The following is a 16,980-nucleotide window of genomic DNA, read 5'->3' as shown; positions in this document are numbered from 1 at the left end:
AGAGAAGAGGCTCCCGAAGATGACGTCATCTTGAAAGCTCCTCGACCAATCAGCTTCAGTAGTGGAGCCCGCGAACGCCCAATGAGCTGCTGTCTTGCTGGAGGGTTGACCTTGGGCGGAAGCGGCTTTGTAGCCTAGGAGAAGCGAGATGGGGGTGAAGCTGGAGGTGTTTCGGGTCAGTGATCTTTGGAGCGGATGGGCGGCTGGGTTCTTCCCGGATCTGACGAGGAGGCTCAGAAAAGCGGGGATTCCAAGAGAGAGGGAAATCTGAGGAGACAGCTTCTGAGTTTTGAGAGGGGTGTTTAGGGTCGGAAGCCTAGAGGAGGGGGCGCCGGGTTAGGGGGCTCTGGGAGGGTTGGTGGGAGGAAGGACCTCTGAGAGGAGTGATCTGAGGAAGAGGTTCCAAGAAGGAAGGCTCCAGACGCTTGGGGAGCTCGTGGGGCTCTGGGTGGCATGTGTGTTTCTGATAGGGAGACGCCTATGTTTAGAGAAATAGACTAAATGTAAATAGTGAGGCCTCCTGGGTTTGGAGGTGTTTCAGAGATCCGACGAACGGGTGGGTAATGAGGCCTCGGGCAGATGCTTTTGATTGTAGTACGAACTTTTGTATTCTGAGTCGGGTGCGTGTGCGTGTATGTGTCTTTCTCTGAGAAGGAGTCTAACCCTAACCCTAACCCAGACTCGGAGGGGCCTTTGAGGTCTCTTAAATTATTACTATTATTATTATTATTATTATTAGGGGCCTAGGCTTTTAGGTGTGAGGCTTCTCTACCCTTGGTGGGAGTTCAGGGGTCCTTGGGGGTCCCGAGGAGGTCCCTGGCTCTGCGGGAGGATGGTCCTCCAGGCTCTGAGCAGCCTATGCACACTGCGGAAGGGGTTTAATCCCTGGCTCTGCTCATTTACCCCCTGCCCTTCTAGATGACACTCTACCTCACCTTCCCTGTGGCTATGTTCTGGATTGCCAATCAGGCCGAGTGGTTTGAGGATTATGTCATACAGCGCAAGGTGGGCATAGACGAGAATATTCACGGGCTCATTCCAGGGGGTGGGGGAGAGCGTGGGGCACCAACCTGCTGGGGAGCAATGTTTGCCTTTTACGAACCGACCCTGCCCTGGGTGGGGGGTCTCCGGGAGCTCCTGGCTCCTGCTTCCAGCTGTTACTTTGTCCCCACAGAGGGAGCTGTGGCCACCTGAGAAGGAGGACCAAGTAAGTAACATACTCTTCTGCCTCCTGAAGGGATGGGGGTGCCTGGGTCCCTGTGACCATAATGGGTTTGAGTGAAAATTTTACCCCCAGTCATGAAGAAGAAGAATTGAGAGCAGAGGGGCGTATGGTTTCCTTAGTGCCCTCTTCCTGGATGAAACCGATCCCACTTAGACCCTGGTTGTAGTTGGCACAGGGCTTCCAGTGTAGATGATGAACTCTGAAGCTGTGGCCTAGGGGAGTAGGGGGCAGGCCGGGTGGTGGGATCGGGGTCCAGGCCCCTGAGGTGTGTGCCCTCTTCCCCCTTCCTTCCCGCTCCACCCCCAGCGCCGAGAGCTAGAAGAATTCAAAGAGAGGATACGGAAGCAGCGGGAGGAGAAACTCCTTCGTGCCGCCCAGCAGAGCTCCTGAGTCCTAGCCCCTCCACCCACGAAATAACACACACGCGGTTCCTCGTTTCTCGTGGGAGTGTTTTATTGTCTGCTTTTAGGGGCCAAGTAGGGCCCAGGACGTGTCAGGCCCTCAGGGGGCTTGGGTCTGGGGCTGGGGGCTGCTGTTCCGACGGAAGCTGAGAGCACTCGGATCTTGAGGGGTGAGGAGGGGTTGGGGGCTGAGCGTCCCGGCTCGTTTCTGCATTCCATCCTGCGGATGAAGAGGGGTCAGCGAGAGGGAGGAACTTTTCAAGTTTACTTACTTATCTTACAGGAAAGACAGACAGTGCAAGGTGGGGAGGGCAGAGAAGAGGGGTCAGGGAGAGAGAGAATCCCAAGCAGGTTCCACACTGTCTGCGCAGAGGCCGATTCGGGGCACGAACCCATGAACCGCAAGATGATGACCGGAGCCAAAATCAAGAGTCAGACGCCTAACCGACTGAGCCGCCTAGGCGCCCCTTTTTTTAACTTTAAAAAAAAGTGTACATGTGTGCATGCCAGTGAAGGGGGGCAGAGGGAGAGGGAGAATCTTAAGCAGGCTCCCATGCCCAGCGCAGAGCCCAACGGGCTCGATCTCATCACTGTGAGATCATGACCTGAGCTGAAATCAAGAGTCGGGGGCTTATGGAGACTCTGGAAAGGGGGGATCCCAAGAGAGAGGGAAATGACCGGCTAAGCATCTGACCTTGGCTCGGGTCATCATCTCACAGTTCGTGAGTCACAGCCCCACACCGGGCTCTGTGCCAACAGCTCAGAGTCTGGAGCCTGCTTGGGATTCTGTGTCTCCCTCTCTCTCTGCCCCTCCCTCGTTCGTGTTCTGTCTCTCTCCAAAATAAATAAACATTAAAAAAAATAGTGAGTCGAGGACTTAAACGACTGAACCACCCAGGCACCCCCATCTCCCAGCCTCTAGGCACCTTAGTTACTCAACACTTAGGGTGGTATTTGGGGTTTTGATCAGAACCCAGGCTGCTGTGATTTTGTGTGTCATAGACACACAGGAGTGTATGGATGCGTGTGTCCTTGGTATGAGCGCCTGTGCCCTCTTCCTTGGAGGGAACTTCCCCAGGGAGAGGGGCTGTTCATTGTCCTCTCGGACACCCTGAGACATGGAGGCAGGAGTCGCGAGTTCCAGCCATGGCTCTGACGTTAACGTGCCCCCGGCCTGACCTTGGGCCCCTCCCAGCCCCATCGGGGAGAACCTTTGTCATCCCACCTGAAGCTGGGTATTGGATTGACCAGGGTCCTGTGACTGGCAGGGACACAGGGTGGCACTCTTACCAGGCACTCATCCCTAGGGGGCAACTCATGGGTAGGTGAGGGTGAGGCCCCATTTCCTCCTGGCTGGGGGGTGGGAGGCAGGGTCTCGGCTCAGCCCCAGCAGGAGGTCACCTACCTTGGGGCCTATGGGCTGGAAGCCAGGCAGGGTGCTGACTGTCACACGCTGGTCATCCATACGGCGGCCCTGGGTACTGGCCAGCATGTCCATGAGACTGTCCATCTCGGGTGCAGGGCCACTCTCTGTGTTAAGCAGAGGCATGTGGGGATGAACGTATGCACAGACTGCAGGGGATGCGGCCCAGCTGAAGCCCCCAACCTGCCTCTGCACCCCCACTCGTGCTCTCTAGGAAACACGCTCGTCTTTCCCCGCCCCCCCCCCCCGCCCCGTCCCTTACCCTGGGTTCCCAGGTGCTGTCGCAGATTCTTGCCCACGGGCCCCCCGGACGGCCACTTCCCCGTACCCCTACGGCCTGCCCTGTTCGTGCCCCCCCAGACATCACACCGCTCCCATGCACCCCCTGCCCGCTCTCACGGCTCTCGGAGGCCGGGTCCGGCCCTGCCTGCAGTGAGCACCGCTGCTCCTCCATCCGGTCACCCTGCACGTGGGTCAGCAGGTTGAAGAAGCCCTCCTGGTCTGGAGAGCCAGCCTGGGGGACAGACACGTTCAGCTCAGTCCAGCCGGCCTCTCAGCTGGGAACCCCTCCCCTCCCCTCCCCGGCTCTCACCATGGTCCCGCCGACGTGCTGCTCTGCAGAGCTGCTCAGAATGAGACCTGAGCCTCCTTCCCGAGCCCGGCCCCCGCCCCAGGGGCCCGGCCAGCGGGGCCACTTCACGTGGTGCCGCCTCAAGGGAGAGGCTGCGGGTGCCAGCATCCTGACGTCCTAAATTGGGGCCTGACGGCAGGGGAGCCTGGGGGCTGGGATGCGGGCCAGGGAAACATACAAGGGGCTGCCCCCAAATCTGCATCTCCCACCTCACAGGGGTCGGCACTGAGAGCCCCGACCCCTGCCCTGGGGCTGGACTAGGCACGTGGACCCTCGTGCCCACCAGCACTTCCTCGGGCCGTGGCAACTGGGTCAGGGGTCCCAGGAGACCTGCCTGCTAATTAGGTGCCCTACAAACTAATTAGTCTTGTCATTCACAGGCCCTTGAGTTGGGGGTGTGTGGGGGTGTGCTTACCTTGACGCAGGGGCCTGAGCTCCCGTCCACCTTCTCCTCCTGGTCCATCATGGTCCCCGCTCCCCTCCCCTGGGTCTCCCTCTCTGCTGGCCTCTAACCCGGCCCTGTGCCGGAGAAGGCTTTTTAAAAGATTGTGACGTGGGGAGAGCGGATACCCAGCCCCAAATCCCCAGCTCACGCCCCATCTGCTCCCACCCAGGCTTAAGCCCCATAAAGATGATCCAGATCATTGTTTTTGCAAAAGGATGCCGGTGCTGCTGTGGGGGTAGGAGGCAGGGGGACCCGGGTTTGGACCTCGCCCAGCAGGATTCACTGGGCCTCAGGGCCTCTCAGGTGGGGCTCAACAGCAAGCCAGAGCAGCGTCCCCATGGTGGGGAGCGGGGACTGGCTGGCCCCATCGGGAAAGCACGGGCCACCAGGGCGGCTCGGGCAGGATGTGGAGCCCCCCAGTGGGAAGCAGTGCAGGATGGCATCAGCCTGCTGGAGGGGCGGTTGTCATCTGCAGGTGCTGGGGGAAGAAGCTGGACCCCAGGACCACTGAGGTGCCGCCAGGCAGACTGGCTCCTTCTGTGTCTCCAGGCCACGCCTCCTGGTCACTGGCCCTGGGTCCAACTGCCCACCACAGGCCCTGAGACAAGAAGGTCTGGGATTTCCTGTCCTGTCGCCAGTGTCAGGTTGAGCTGTCTCCTGTGATCTGTCATCTCAGTGCCTGGGGACTGGAGGCAAGGAGGAAAGTCCCTGCCCCCTCCCCCAAGCAGCTATGGCTTTCTTTCAGTGCCCTGGGAGAGGATGCCACTGGGAGGCTGTCACTGGCACCCCATCCCCTCCCCAAGATGCCTTTCTGGAAACAGTTAAGATTTCTTCTTGGAATAAATGGGCCACACCGTCCCCACACCTCCCTAAGCGCGAAGCTTGGCCCTCCTCCCCAGGCAGCCCCCCCCTCCCCACCTAGGGCCCACGTCTACACCCCCTCCACAGCCCCAAGTCCTCGATGCCAGCAGGATGCTCTGCTCCTCCGCGGATGTACTGGTCTCCTGGAGCCGCCTTGACAAAGTCACAAACTGGGTGGCCGAGAGCAACAGACGTTGTACAGCCTGAAGTTGAGGTGTGGCAGCACCATGCTCTGGAACCTGTGTGTGTGTGTGTGTGTGTGTGTGTGTGTGTGTGTGTGTCCTTCCTTTCCTCTCCCCGGGTTCTGGTGGTCGCAGGCAGCCCTTGGTGTTCCCGGGCTGGGAGCTGCAGGACTTCAAAGTCTGCCTCTGTCATCACACGACATTCCTCTGTGTCCTTGTCTGCACAAGGCCGTCATAAGACAGGACACCAGTCACATTGCATAAAGGCCCACCCCTACTGCAGTGTGACCTCCTCTTAACTAATTGCATGCGCAACGACTCCATTTCCAAATAAGGTCACAATCTGAGGAACTAGAGGTTAGGGCTTCAACCTTTTTTGGTGGCGGAGGGTGGACAGGATACCATGCAGCCCATAAACAGCCGGGCACCCTGGTCACTCTCACAGTGTACAGTAGGAGGTGGTAGGCCCTACAGACTTTCACCCCCAGGGGACAGGCTGAGAGGCTGGGGTGGGGGGTCTCCCGGTCTCCCAACAACTCCCTTTGCCCCTGCAATCCATCCTTCCCCTCCGGAGCTGCAGGGACCCCCTCCTTCCCCTGCTCAGAACTCAACCTTGGCCTCCATTGTCCTCAGGAGACAACTCAAACACCTCCGAGTAATGGAATGTTCTAAAATCGGGGGTGGGTGCGCATCTCTGCGTCTGCTACAAGGCATTGAATTGTCCAGTCTCAGTGACTGACGTGTGTGGTAGGTGAATGATCGCTCAATAAAGCTTTGAAAGAAAGAAAAAGAGAACAGGGAAGGGAGGAACAGAGGGAGGAAAAAATGAAAGAAAGCCCCAAAGCCCCACGTAGAGTAACCAGCCATCCCGGTTTGCCCGAGACCGTCCCAGTTTTAGGGCTGGAAGTCCTGTGTCCGGGGAACCTCTCAATCCCAGGCAAATCGGACTGGCTTAGTCCTATCTTGTCCCACGACAAGTGACAAGTCGAGCCCTCTGCAGTCCCTCCAAGCTCACCTCCCTCCCTCTGCCCCTCGAGACACACCCCCTGCTTCTCTCTGCCTGGACCGCTGAAGAGCTGCTTCGTGATGTCGTTCAGGTTAAATCTAAAGGCCACCCTGTCAGGGTACCCCTCTGGTGGAGAGAGTTATTTTCTCTCCCCCTTCCATTCAACTTTAAGCGCCACCTGGCAGACCCGAGAGTCATTCACTGCCGCCTTTCCCGTGTAAGTGGCAAAGGGCCAGGCGCCAGACCAAGCCTCAAGAAACACGGCCAAATGAAGGACCCAGTTCTGGACTCTGCGTTCACACACGTGCATCACGCTTGACGTCCGGGACCTCTTTTGCGCGGGTGCTGCTGCCTGTGCCCTCTGTGTGACAAGGTGGCCACCCTTCGCTGGCGCACAGCAGGAGCAGGCCGCAAAATTTCAGGTCACATGTGAATCACGTGTGTGTGTCAGCGTGCAGGGGGTTGAGCGTGCCTCCAAACCCACGATGTCATCAGCTGATGAATGCGACGAGCAGCCTATGAGGGTGTGAGTGCCCCTGGTGAGGGCTAGGCTATGTGACAGGCAGTCCTCTTGGGACAGAGTCCTGGGGTTCAGATCCCAGCGGGCCTGTTCGTCACGTGGCCTTGGGCAAGGGCCCTGCTGAGCCGCAGCTTCACCGTCTATACCGCACTCCCCCCCCCCCCCCCCCCGTCAGGGTTTCTGAGGAGACTGGGTGAGACTCTGGCACGGGCCCTTGGCACACAGTAGGTGCTGGCTTAGCCTCAAGCCTCCCTCCAGGCCTCCTCCTGACTTTATCAAATGCTGTCCAGCCAGCTGCTGCACTCTGGGGGACGGAAGGCAAGTGGGTCACAGGCGTATGGCCCCCGAGGCGCCGGCTGGGCACACAGCATCCGTCAACCACGGAGAAACTTCTGGCAGGGTGGTGGCTGTGTCTGGGGAGGATTAAAGCGTTGCTCCCCGGCGATCCCGCGCTCTCGCCGCACACGAGCAGGGAAGGTGCGTCTGAGCTCACGTCGGTGCGCGTCGTCGGGGTGTGCCCCTCGAGGGACTTCACACGCGTCTGCGGGGGACACACCTGCCAGCTCGGCGAGGTACACACCTTCCTCCCCGAGGACCGGGGGCGGGGGGGGCGGGGCCGGCCCAGCGGGGCGGGGTCCACGTGGGTGACGCGCGGGGCCACGCCCCCACCTTGGGACAGACCCGGAAGCGGCCGTGGCGCCCCTGGGGGAAGATGGCGCCCTCGGGGCTGAAGGCGGTGGTGGGGGAAAGTGAGTGCGTCTCCCGGAGAGCGGGGGCCAGGGGCGCACGAACCCTGGGACTTGGGCGGCGGGGACCTGGCGGCCGGGCTGGGCGTCGAGCACCTGATCCTCGAGGGGGCGGGCGGGACCTTGGTCCTGCGGGGCGTCCCCGCTCTCCGGTGCCGGAGCGGAACAAAGTTGGGAGGCTGGACTCCGGGGGCTCAAGGGGACGGGCTAGGGGTGGCCGTAGACAGGCACCAGGGCTCGCACTCCTGGACCCCCTAGGGTGCCGGCAGGGAGAGGGCACAACTGGACGCCCAGACTGCCGCGTCTCTGAGCCTGGCAAAGTCCGGGGGGCTGGACTCTTGGACTGGGGCCGGGCTGGGTGCGCTGGTCGACGACCCCAGGTGGTGTGAGAGCTCAGGGGACGTGGTCAGGCCGATGCTCAGGCCCAGGGGTGAGGGACCCCAGGTCCCCCACGATCCTCATGCGGCGTGGGGACTCGGGCGACTGGGCCGCGTGGGTCTGGGATCTTGGGAGAGGGGTGGAGGTCGTCCCCTCCCCCACCTCGGGTAGTTCCGGCCTCAGCACCTCCTTCCTGCTCCTTCCGCCCTGTCGGTCCTGATAACAGTGGACATGACCCTGTGGGCAGGCGGGGCCGCCCTGTCCCTTCTCCCTCCTCCCCCCGCTAGGCAGGGCCGACTGTGGCTCAAACCCCAGCACCCCAAGCAACAATCGGAGCCTTCTGCACAGGGGTAATGCGGAGAGGGGAAACCATTGGTTCCATTTTACAGATGAGGGAACTGAGGCTGGAGGTCGGGCAATGGGGTGACCACAGCTAGGCCCGTCTCAGAGCAGGGAGCCAGGGGTTCTTCAGGGAAACCGATGGAGGTGGGGCGGGGGTCTGGCTGCAACGTCCCCACCCAGAGAACCCGAGGTTGTCGATGGGGAGGCGAGATCCCGGCTCTGGAGGGAGGTGGACCGTATGTGAGCGCTGGCTTCTCAGTTATTTGTTCATCTGACGTGTATTTATCGAGTGGCCACTTAGCCACTTGGGGCTGCGGGTGCTTAGACTAGTCACTTGTTCTCTCAACGTGTTTCCCTGCCTGTAAACCGGGGGTGACACCAGGGGTGACCTCACAAGACTGAGGACAGAAGTAAACAGGAGTGGAGGTGGAGGCCCAGCCCCGACGCCCAGAAGGCGCGGGGGCTTGTCGGGGCCAGAGAACCCAGCATTCTGAGCCCACCCTACTTCCCCTGCAGAAATTCTGAGCGGAGTCATCCGGAGTGTCAAAAAGGATGGCGAGTGGAAGGTATGGGGTTGGCAGAATGCCTTGTCCAGGCCCCTGTGGGGGGCCCTGACTGTGGGACCCACAAGAACTCCGGGAGGAGGCTGCTGGCCCCCGGGGTGGGGGTGGGGGGAGGGTCTGGGACAGGGTGGGGGTGGGTGGGGGGTCCTGGGTCCTCCCATCCAGCCAGCTCGTGCAGCCGCCGGCCCTGCTCACACTACCCCAGCCCCACCGCAACCTCTCCTGCCCGCTCCTCTGTCCATCAGTCCGTCTGTCCATCCATCCGGACAGGTACTCATCATGGACCACCCGAGCATGCGTATCCTGTCCTCTTGCTGCAAGATGTCAGACATCCTGGCTGAGGGCATTACTAGTGAGTGGACACCCCCACCCCATGCTGCCCAGATGGGACCTAAAGTATTGGATCCCCGAAAGTTGTTCAGAACTCCCAAGTGCGCAGCACCCTGCATAGACAGCCCTTCCCCCTCCTCGGTGTGGGAGCCTGTGGCAGGCGGACCTCCCGTGCAGGACTCCCCAGCTGCGACTCCTAAGGGGTCAGCCTCCCTGACTCTGCACCCCCTGTGTGTGGATCCCCGTGTAGGACCCCAGGGTGAACTCAGTGTGAGCCTCTCGGAGCGTGTAACTTTCTGTGGGGGATCCCTGGGAGCCTGGCCGTGAACTGAGACGTGCAGAACCCTGCCCAGTAACTCTTAGCTGTGTGACCCATGGGCAGGTACCTCCCCATTAGGTGCCCGAGGGAGTACAGCATCCCCTGCCCTAGCATCCAGCCCTCTTGCCCATGTGTCCAACTCTCCCGAGTCGGAGACGCTCCGTGAACCCTGGCCCCAATGCCAATGTCCCTTTCTCTGTTCTACTAGTTGTCGAAGACATTAACAAACGGCGAGAACCCGTCCCCAGTTTGGAAGCCATTTATTTGCTCAGCCCCACAGAGAAGGTGCCTATGCGAGCTAGTGTGTGTGTGTGTGTGTGTGTGCGTGCGTGTGCGTGTACACATGCCTCTGTGCGTGTGTGCGCATGTGTTGGGGGACAGGCAGTGGCTGGGGGGCCGGGGCAGGGGTCCGGAGGGGGGGCAGGGCCAGGCTTGGACAATGTCCTGCCTTCCCCAGTCAGTGCAGGCCCTGATAGCAGACTTCCGGGGGACCCCGACCTTTACCTACAAAGCAGCACACGTCTTCTTCACTGACAGTGAGTGCCGCGGGCTGGGGGCCGGGGGGGTGTCGGGGCGTAGAGGCCGCTCTGGCCTGATGCCCCCGCTCGCTCACCCCAGCCTGCCCGGAGCCCCTGTTCAGTGAGCTGGGCCGCTCCCGCCTAGCAAAGGTGGTGAAGACACTGAAGGAGATCGACCTGGCCTTCCTCCCCTACGAGGCCCAGGTACAGCCCAAGCTAGTCCAGGGCTGGGGGTGCGGGGAGGGGGGTAGTCCTTGATCAAACGTCCTGCGTTCCGTCAGAAACGGACACTGAAACAAGGAAAGGGGACATCAGGTCACAAAGGAAAGCAACTGAGTTCCTACCACCATGGGCGCCTGGAGTTCTGTCCCAAGGGGCAGCATAGAGCACACCTCCGAGGGGTCCTGCCCATGGGGGAGGGGGCTGGGTATCTCTCCGCCTCCTGTTGGTTGGAAGCTGCCCCAGGCCTGTCTCCCGCACCCCGCACCCCCACCAGGGCAGAGCAGAGCAGGGAAGCCTCAGGGGGCGGCGGGTGCTGGAGGCTGCGAGCTGGCCAGGTGTGTGCCCACAGCGGCGGCCCTGGCACCTGTGCCCTCGCAGGTGTTCTCCCTGGACGCCCCCCACAGCACCTACAACCTCTACTGCCCCTTCCGCGCGGGGGAGCGGGCACGGCAGATCGAGGCCCTGGCCCAGCAGATCGCCACACTGTGCGCCACGCTGCAGGAGTACCCGGCCATCCGCTACCGCAAGTGGGGACCCCAGCCCGAGGCCACCCCCGTCCCTGACCCCATCCCACGTGCAGCCTTAAACCTCACTTTTGACCCCCGTCCTGGTCCTCACCCTTCCCCGACTTCCATCCCTAATCCCATCCTTGACCTCCAGCATGTGCCCGGCCCTCCCCAAGCCTAAGCCCCCTTGTCTGCCCACCCCACCCCCAGGGGCCCAGAGGACACAGCTCAGCTGGCCCACGCCGTCCTGGCCAAGCTGAATGCCTTCAAGGCGGACACTCCCAGTCTGGGCGAGGTGAGAGGGTGTGCTGGGGAGGTGGGGGTGAAGCCCCAGCCAAGGGCGACGGGGTCAGTGTCCTCATCCCTGCCAAACCCCCTTCCCAGGGCCCTGAAAAAACCCGCTCACAGCTACTAATCGTGGACCGGGCGGCGGACCCTGTGTCCCCTCTGCTGCATGAGCTGACGTTCCAGGCCATGGCCTATGACCTGCTGGACATCCAACAGGACACGTACAGGTGGGCGGACCCCAGAAACACCGTCCGCCCGTCACCACCTGGGTCCCTGGCCCTCAGCGAGCCACCCTGACCCTCTGTGTCCCGCAGGTACGAGACCACAGGGCTGAGTGAGGCCCGCGAGAAAGCCGTGCTGCTGGACGAGGACGATGACCTGTGGGTAGAGCTTCGGCACATGCACATCGCCGACGTGTCCAAGTGCGTGCACGCGGCGGGCGCTGAGGGTGTGGGCCGCTCTGTCCTGTGCTCCCCGCCCATGTCCCCACTCCCATCCCCTCCTCCCCGTCGTGGGCCAGGTGCGTAGCCTTTGGCTCTGGGTGAGCCCCCCCACTACGAGCCACTGCTCTCAACCGGGCTCCTCAACGTGGGCTGGCACATGGCCTGGTACAGGGACGCGTGTCCCTTGGCTCCCATCTCCCCGGGCTGTGTGACCCCCCCCCCCCCCACTGCCGTCAAACCACAGCCTTGGCGCCAGCCCTCAACCTCATCCCTGCCCGCTGTCACCGCCAGGAGGGTCACGGAGCTCCTGAAGACGTTCTGTGAGAGCAAGAGGCTGACCACCGACAAGGTAGGGGCAGGCCTGCGTCGGGATGGGCAGGACAGTGCCCTGCCCCCACAGAGAGGGCCGGGGCCCCAATCTGTTTGTGGGGTCTGGAGTGGGATCTGGGGTGGGCAGGGCGGGGCCTCACGGCCTCCCTGTCCCCAGGCCAACATCAAAGACCTGTCCCACATCCTGAAAAAGATGCCTCAATACCAGAAGGAGCTGAACAAGGTGAGCGCGGGGGTGGGAGAACCTGGCCCCTCCCCCCCTGCCGCCACACTCCTGGCTGGGCCTCAGTGCCTGTTACCCCCAACTCCCACATCCTCACCCTCCACCCCGCAGTATTCTACGCACCTGCATTTGGCCGACGACTGCATGAAGCGCTTCAAGGGTTCAGTGGAGAAACTGTGCGCTGTGGAGCAGGTGGGCGAGGGCCTGGGGCAGGGGGCGGGGCCTCGGGGAGGCGGGCCTGTCGTGAGGAGGCCGGGTCTGCAGGGGAGGAGCCTTGTAGGGGTGTGGCCTGTGAGAGGGGTGGATCCCGTGCAGAGGCCGGCCTGGCACATGGGTGTGGGCAGGTGCATAGAGAGGCAGGACCCGAGGTTGGGGCCTGTGGAGAGGTGGGGCCTTGTGAGGGGCGGGGCCTGTTGATGGACAGGGGTGAAATCTTCGGAGACCCGGTAGTAGGATGAAGCGGGTCCCCAGGGTGCTGCCGAGAACCCTGCGGGTGTCCCAGCCCTGGCCCCGCCCCCGGCCCGCAGGACTTGGCCATGGGCTCAGATGCAGAGGGTGAGAAGATCAAGGACGCCATGAAGCTGATCGTGCCCGTGCTGCTGGACGCGGCGGTGCCAGCCTATGACAAGATCCGGGCCCTGTTGCTCTACATCCTTCTGCGGAACGGTGGGCTGGGGGAGGGCCCCCGGACACCCCCGTCCACTGGGGTCTGTAATGATCCTGGGATTGTCTCTACCCCATAATTTCCTTGACCTTGGGCCGCCTCCACTCCCCAAGCACACTGGACCCCGCCGATACCCCTCTCGACCCTGGGAACCCCCCTCCGTTAACCTAGGGGAACTTTGATTGACACGAGGGCTCCACTGACACAGGGACCCCCACATCTATGACTCCTCCGAACTTAGCCCCCTCGACTAATTCCAGAGGTTCCCCCATCTGTCCTCTCTGGGATCTCCATCCAGAATTCTGGGATCCTCCTAGCACCTGCCCCAGTGGCTCCCTCGGTCCTGAGGACCACCCCACCCCCACCCCAAATGCAGGATGCCCCCATCAGAGTCTGGGGACCTCCTTCCGCCACCACCCAGGAGCCCCATGGCCACCTTCTGTCCCCCCCGCCCTCCCCAAGCCGGCCCCCCTCCTGAGAATCCCATCTACAGGAGCCTCTCCCTCCCCCGTCCTGTTCCTCCAGGTGTGAGTGAGGAGAATCTGGCCAAGCTGATCCAGCATGCCAACGTGCAGGCACACAGCAGCCTCATCCGGAACCTAGAGCTGCTGGGGGGCACGGTCACCAACCCCGGGGTATGCCGGGAGCAGGCTGTGGGTCAGAGACTGGGCAGGAGGCAAATGTGGGTATGGGGAGGGGGGGGTGCCCGTGAGAGTCAGAACCTGGGTCCCGGGGGGCGGAGGGCACATCATCGGGGCCAGGGCACAGGGTTTGGTGTGGCTCTTGGAGGACAGAGAGGTCTGTGCAGGGTCAGGTCTGGGACCGGCAGGCCCCACAGCCGTCATCGGCCTTGGGTCACATGATACGCAGGGCGGCGAGGTGTAGTCAGAACCTTGGCCCTGGTGATGGTGTGGGGTGGGGTGTGTGGCCTGAGGCCCCGGTGGGCAGACAGCAGGGTCTCGAGCATTGGGATCAGGGCACACGGTCGACCCCGGTCTCTTGAAGGTCTTGGACGACCTCCCACCCAAAACACACACTCAGCAGCCTCCTGCGCCCAGCTGCCTGCCCAGCCGCTCCTGTCTCCCTCTGGCCCTATGTGTTCCCGCCTCCCTGACCCTGCCTCCACTGCCGGGGAGGCTCTCGTGTCCCCCTCGCCTGTCCCTCATCCCCCTCCCAGCCCCTGTCTGTCGCCCTGTGCCCACCTCCTCTCATCCCCACCTCCTCTCCTTGTCTTTCTCTCTGCCCCATCACTTGGTCTCATTTCATCCGTATTTCTCTCTCTCTCTCATTTTCTCTCCTCTCCCTCCCTCCCTTTTCCTTCCCTCTTTCTCCCTCTCCCTGCCCCTTTCTCCTTCTCTCTCTTTCTTCCCTGTCTCTCTGCTCCTCTGTTCCATTTCTCCATCTTTTTCTCCAGCCCTTCCCCCAAGCCAGATGAGCCCCAGCCCCATCTGTGACCTGCCTCCTTCTCCCCCATCCTCCCACTGTCCCACCACTCCCCCCTCCATCCCACCACCACCTGTAGGGCTCTGGGACCTCAAGTCGGCTAGAACGGAGGGAGCGCCTGGAGCCCACCTATCAGTTATCCCGCTGGACCCCAGTCATCAAGGACGTGATGGAGGTACCACTGGTGGGGCCTGATCTCCCCCTGTGCCCCCCCACCCCCGCCAAGTCCTGCCCTTGACTAGGTGGGGGCTCAGTCCTCTTCGTGTCATGGTGCTAAGCCTCAGGGCTTAAGGGAATATCCCTCATTATGGGCATCCCTCTGGCATCGGATCTGCTCTGCCAGGGGAGTGTCCCAAGCTGACATCCAAGTAATTGGGACCAGATGGGCACCTCGTGGGGGAGCCCCGTTTCGTGTCCAACCGCTGGCTCCTTCCTGTGTCCCCCTCTATTCTCTTCCCCTGCTGCCCCCACCAAAAGTCCCCTTGCTCCCCCTTAACCCTCCCCACCACCTGCCCATCCTAGGGGCGCAAAACAGCAACAGCAAAAAGGACCAGGCCAAGGGGCCTGCCTCCTGCCTGCTGTTCCTCTGGAACCTGGTACCTCTCCCCACTCAGGGGCCCAGCAGGCCTCCCCCTCCCATCCCTATGGACTCTGGAGCCTGGACTCCTGGGTCCCCAAGGAACTGCAGATACAGACTTCTGGGTCCCCAAAGGCTAGAGATACAGATGGGGGCTCCTGTCTGCCAGGATCTTGGCCCCTGAACAAACCTGGGGGAGGGGGGCTCCAGACCCCAGGCCCCATCACCTGAGGCTCCCTCTGTGGCCCCCAGGATGCCGTGGAGGACCGGCTGGACAGAAAGCTGTGGCCCTTTGTGTCCGACCCCGCCCCCACCTCCAGCTCCCAGGCTGCAGTCAGGTGAGGGCCCCAGGGGACACCCCCCCCACCCCCGCCCATGTTAGCTGAGGGTTGTGAGGGCGGGCGGAGAGTCTCCTGCCCGGAGACTGACCTCTGCCCTCCTCCCCCTGCACAGTGCCCGCTTCGGCCACTGGCACAAGAACAAGGCCGGTTTGGAGGCACGGGCGGGGCCCCGGCTCATCATCTATGTCATGGGCGGCGTGGCCATGTCAGAGATGAGGGCCGCCTATGAGGTGACCAGGGCCACCGATGGCAAGTGGGAGGTGCTCATTGGTGAGCAGCCGGGACTGGGGTCCCTGGGTGCTGGGGCTGGACTCCTAGGTGCCTTGGAGGAAGGTGGGGGGCTGACAGCTGGACTCCCAGCTGGGTCCCCAAAGCCTGGAGCCCACGCGGGGCTTCAACCTGCCTGTATCCTGAGCTTCCCGGGGGCTGGCGCCGGGGCTGGGCCTCCCAGGGAGGGGGTCACCTGCAGGCCAGACCCCTGTGTTTCTAAAGGCCCCTGTGTCCTCAGAATCAGAGGCTGCTTTCCCAAGGACCTCAGCTGGGGGTCCTGAGACAGTGCCTCCCCCCCCACCCCAACCCTCCTTTACTGTCCAGGCTCCTCACACATCCTCACTCCAACCCGCTTCCTGGATGACCTCAAGACGCTGGACCAGAAGCTGGAGGACATTGCCCTGCCCTGACCCGCTCCCCCTCCTCCTCCCCTTCCAGAGAAATAAAATCCTCCCTTCTCTCTGACAGCCAGTGCCCACCTCGCCTTCTTTCCGAGGGAGCCCTATTGGGCCAGCCTCCCGTGGGCCCGCCTCCCTGACCTGTGTCTCAGGACCCAGGACCCAGGACTCGTCCCGCCAGATGGCATCTTAAGCCGGGGCCAAGTTTAAGGACTGGGCTCGGTTTGAACACTGGCTCCTTGGCCGACCTGCTGGCTTCTCCGTGCATGCAAAAATCGGGGCCAGTGACGGCAGCAGCTTTGCAGAGGAGATAAGGGACGGTGCCAGAAAGCTGATAGCAAAACAGTGTGACAGCTGCTGTTCCTCCACTGTCACTAGAGTTCTCTTGGTGGCTCTGATGGGACTCTTAGTGTTATTAAGCAGAACGGACCCTGCATCCTGCCCCCCCACCCCCCGCCCCCCGGGAACTGTCTTCCTGAGACCTGGAGCCGTACAAGGCTTGGGGGCTTCTCCAGCTCCTGGGATCAGAGTCGTCTTCGGTGGGAGGACCGGCACACAGCAAACCGTGCCCGCTTCCCACCCCGGAGTTAGAACTCTGCTCATCGTCCTCCCCCCGCCCGGGGTGTTCAGAGGGTACACGAGTGTGACAGGGCCACCATACCCAAGTACCACATTCTGGGTGACTTAAACACCAGAAATGTATTCTCTCGTGGTTCTGGAGGCTGGAAGTCCGAGGTCAAGGTGTCGGCTGAGGCCTCACACCTTGACAAGTGATACCTAGATGTCGTCTTCTCCCTGTGTCCTCACATGGTTATTCACCTGCTTGTCTGTGTCCTAATCTCTTATAAGGACACCAGTCATATTGGATTAAGGCCCACCCTAATGACCTCATTTTAACCTAATTATCCTGTAAAAGACTCTGTCTCCAAATGCAGTCACATTCTGAGGTTCTGGGGGCTAGGACTTCAACATGAATTTTGGGCGGATACAATTCAGCCCGTAACACTCAGCCGAAAGGAGAAACGGGTCTCACAGCGTGAATAGGACACGTGGTGACCGCTCTCTCTTGGGCACAGATGCAGAGCCAGGTGGACAGCAAGCAGAGGGGGCTGTGGGAGCCCAGAGGATACCCTAATCCACCCAGTCTGGGGGCAGTCAAGAAGGGCTTCCTGGAGGAAGGGGAAGTCTGAGTTGAGAATGGAAGGAGGAGTCAGGAGCACCTGGGTGGCTCAGTCAGTTCAGCGTCTGACTTCGGCTCAGGTTGTGATCTCGCGGGTCATGGGTTTGAGCCCCGTGTCGGGCTCTCTGCTGTCAGCACGGAGCCCGCTTCGGATCCTCTGTCCAGCACCCCCCCCCTTACCCCTCCCCTACTCACACTCTCAAAA

The 16,980-nt window shown here is 61.8% G+C and overlaps 3 protein-coding genes across 5 annotated transcripts; 2 read left to right on the top strand and 1 right to left on the bottom strand.

Moving 5' to 3' along the window:
* Positions 1-103: 103 nt before the first annotated feature.
* Positions 104-1,662, top strand: LOC125160210 (protein PET100 homolog, mitochondrial). The gene is made up of 4 exons (XM_047848934.1): positions 104-175; positions 919-1,005; positions 1,175-1,207; positions 1,532-1,662. Exons 1-4 carry the CDS (start codon positions 149-151, stop codon positions 1,613-1,615), a joined length of 231 nt encoding a protein of 76 aa, XP_047704890.1. The 5' UTR covers positions 104-148; the 3' UTR covers positions 1,616-1,662.
* Positions 1,663-1,726: 64 nt separating this feature from the next.
* PCP2 (Purkinje cell protein 2) lies at positions 1,727-4,563 on the bottom strand. The gene is made up of 4 exons (XM_047848933.1): positions 4,096-4,563; positions 3,449-3,563; positions 3,032-3,156; positions 1,727-1,846 (listed from the first exon to the last, which is right to left on the bottom strand). The coding sequence occupies exons 1-4, from the start codon at positions 4,144-4,146 to the stop codon at positions 1,727-1,729; spliced, it is 411 nt and encodes a 136-aa protein (XP_047704889.1). The 5' UTR covers positions 4,147-4,563.
* A 2,799-nt stretch (positions 4,564-7,362) lies between these two features.
* STXBP2 (syntaxin binding protein 2) lies at positions 7,363-15,664 on the top strand. 3 transcript variants are annotated; one of them, XM_047850519.1, is made up of 19 exons: positions 7,363-7,443; positions 8,677-8,726; positions 8,994-9,075; positions 9,581-9,657; positions 9,830-9,908; positions 9,991-10,094; positions 10,491-10,639; positions 10,829-10,913; positions 11,003-11,133; positions 11,221-11,328; positions 11,641-11,698; positions 11,837-11,902; positions 12,014-12,094; positions 12,430-12,568; positions 13,092-13,201; positions 14,089-14,184; positions 14,839-14,924; positions 15,040-15,197; positions 15,522-15,664. In XM_047850519.1, exons 1-19 carry the CDS (start codon positions 7,407-7,409, stop codon positions 15,605-15,607), a joined length of 1,782 nt encoding a protein of 593 aa, XP_047706475.1. In that variant the 5' UTR covers positions 7,363-7,406; the 3' UTR covers positions 15,608-15,664. The 3 variants fall into 3 exon arrangements, with proteins under 3 accessions (XP_047706475.1, XP_047706477.1, XP_047706476.1); XM_047850520.1 differs by having other exon boundaries at positions 7,375-7,443; positions 8,969-9,075; XM_047850521.1 differs by lacking the exon at positions 15,040-15,197.
* Positions 15,665-16,980: the final 1,316 nt, after the last annotated feature.

Source organism: Prionailurus viverrinus, chromosome A2, assembly GCF_022837055.1.
Source record: "Prionailurus viverrinus isolate Anna chromosome A2, UM_Priviv_1.0, whole genome shotgun sequence".
NCBI classification, from domain to species: Eukaryota; Metazoa; Chordata; class Mammalia; order Carnivora; family Felidae; genus Prionailurus; species Prionailurus viverrinus.
Note: the sequence above shows the minus strand (reverse complement) of the source record. Positions and strands in the feature narration are given on the sequence as shown.

Coding starts and splice junctions, on each gene's coding strand:
- LOC125160210 (XM_047848934.1), top strand. CDS start 149: ATGGGGGTGAAGCTGGAGGTGTTTCGG. Junction 1,006..1,174: donor ATTATGTCATACAGCGCAAG/GTGGGCATAGAC, acceptor TTGTCCCCACAG/AGGGAGCTGTGGCCACCTGA. Junction 1,208..1,531: donor CACCTGAGAAGGAGGACCAA/GTAAGTAACATA, acceptor CTCCACCCCCAG/CGCCGAGAGCTAGAAGAATT.
- PCP2 (XM_047848933.1), bottom strand. CDS start 4,146: ATGATGGACCAGGAGGAGAAGGTGGACGGGAGCTCAGGCCCCTGCGTC. Junction 3,157..3,448: donor GGACCCGGCCTCCGAGAGCC/GTGAGAGCGGGC, acceptor TGCTTAACACAG/AGAGTGGCCCTGCACCCGAG. Junction 1,847..3,031: donor TCCAGCCCATAGGCCCCAAG/GTAGGTGACCTC, acceptor CTTCATCCGCAG/GATGGAATGCAGAAACGAGC.
- STXBP2 (XM_047850519.1), top strand. CDS start 7,407: ATGGCGCCCTCGGGGCTGAAGGCGGTGGTGGGGGAAA. Junction 10,095..10,490: donor TCCTCCCCTACGAGGCCCAG/GTACAGCCCAAG, acceptor GTGCCCTCGCAG/GTGTTCTCCCTGGACGCCCC. Junction 12,569..13,091: donor CTACATCCTTCTGCGGAACG/GTGGGCTGGGGG, acceptor CTGTTCCTCCAG/GTGTGAGTGAGGAGAATCTG.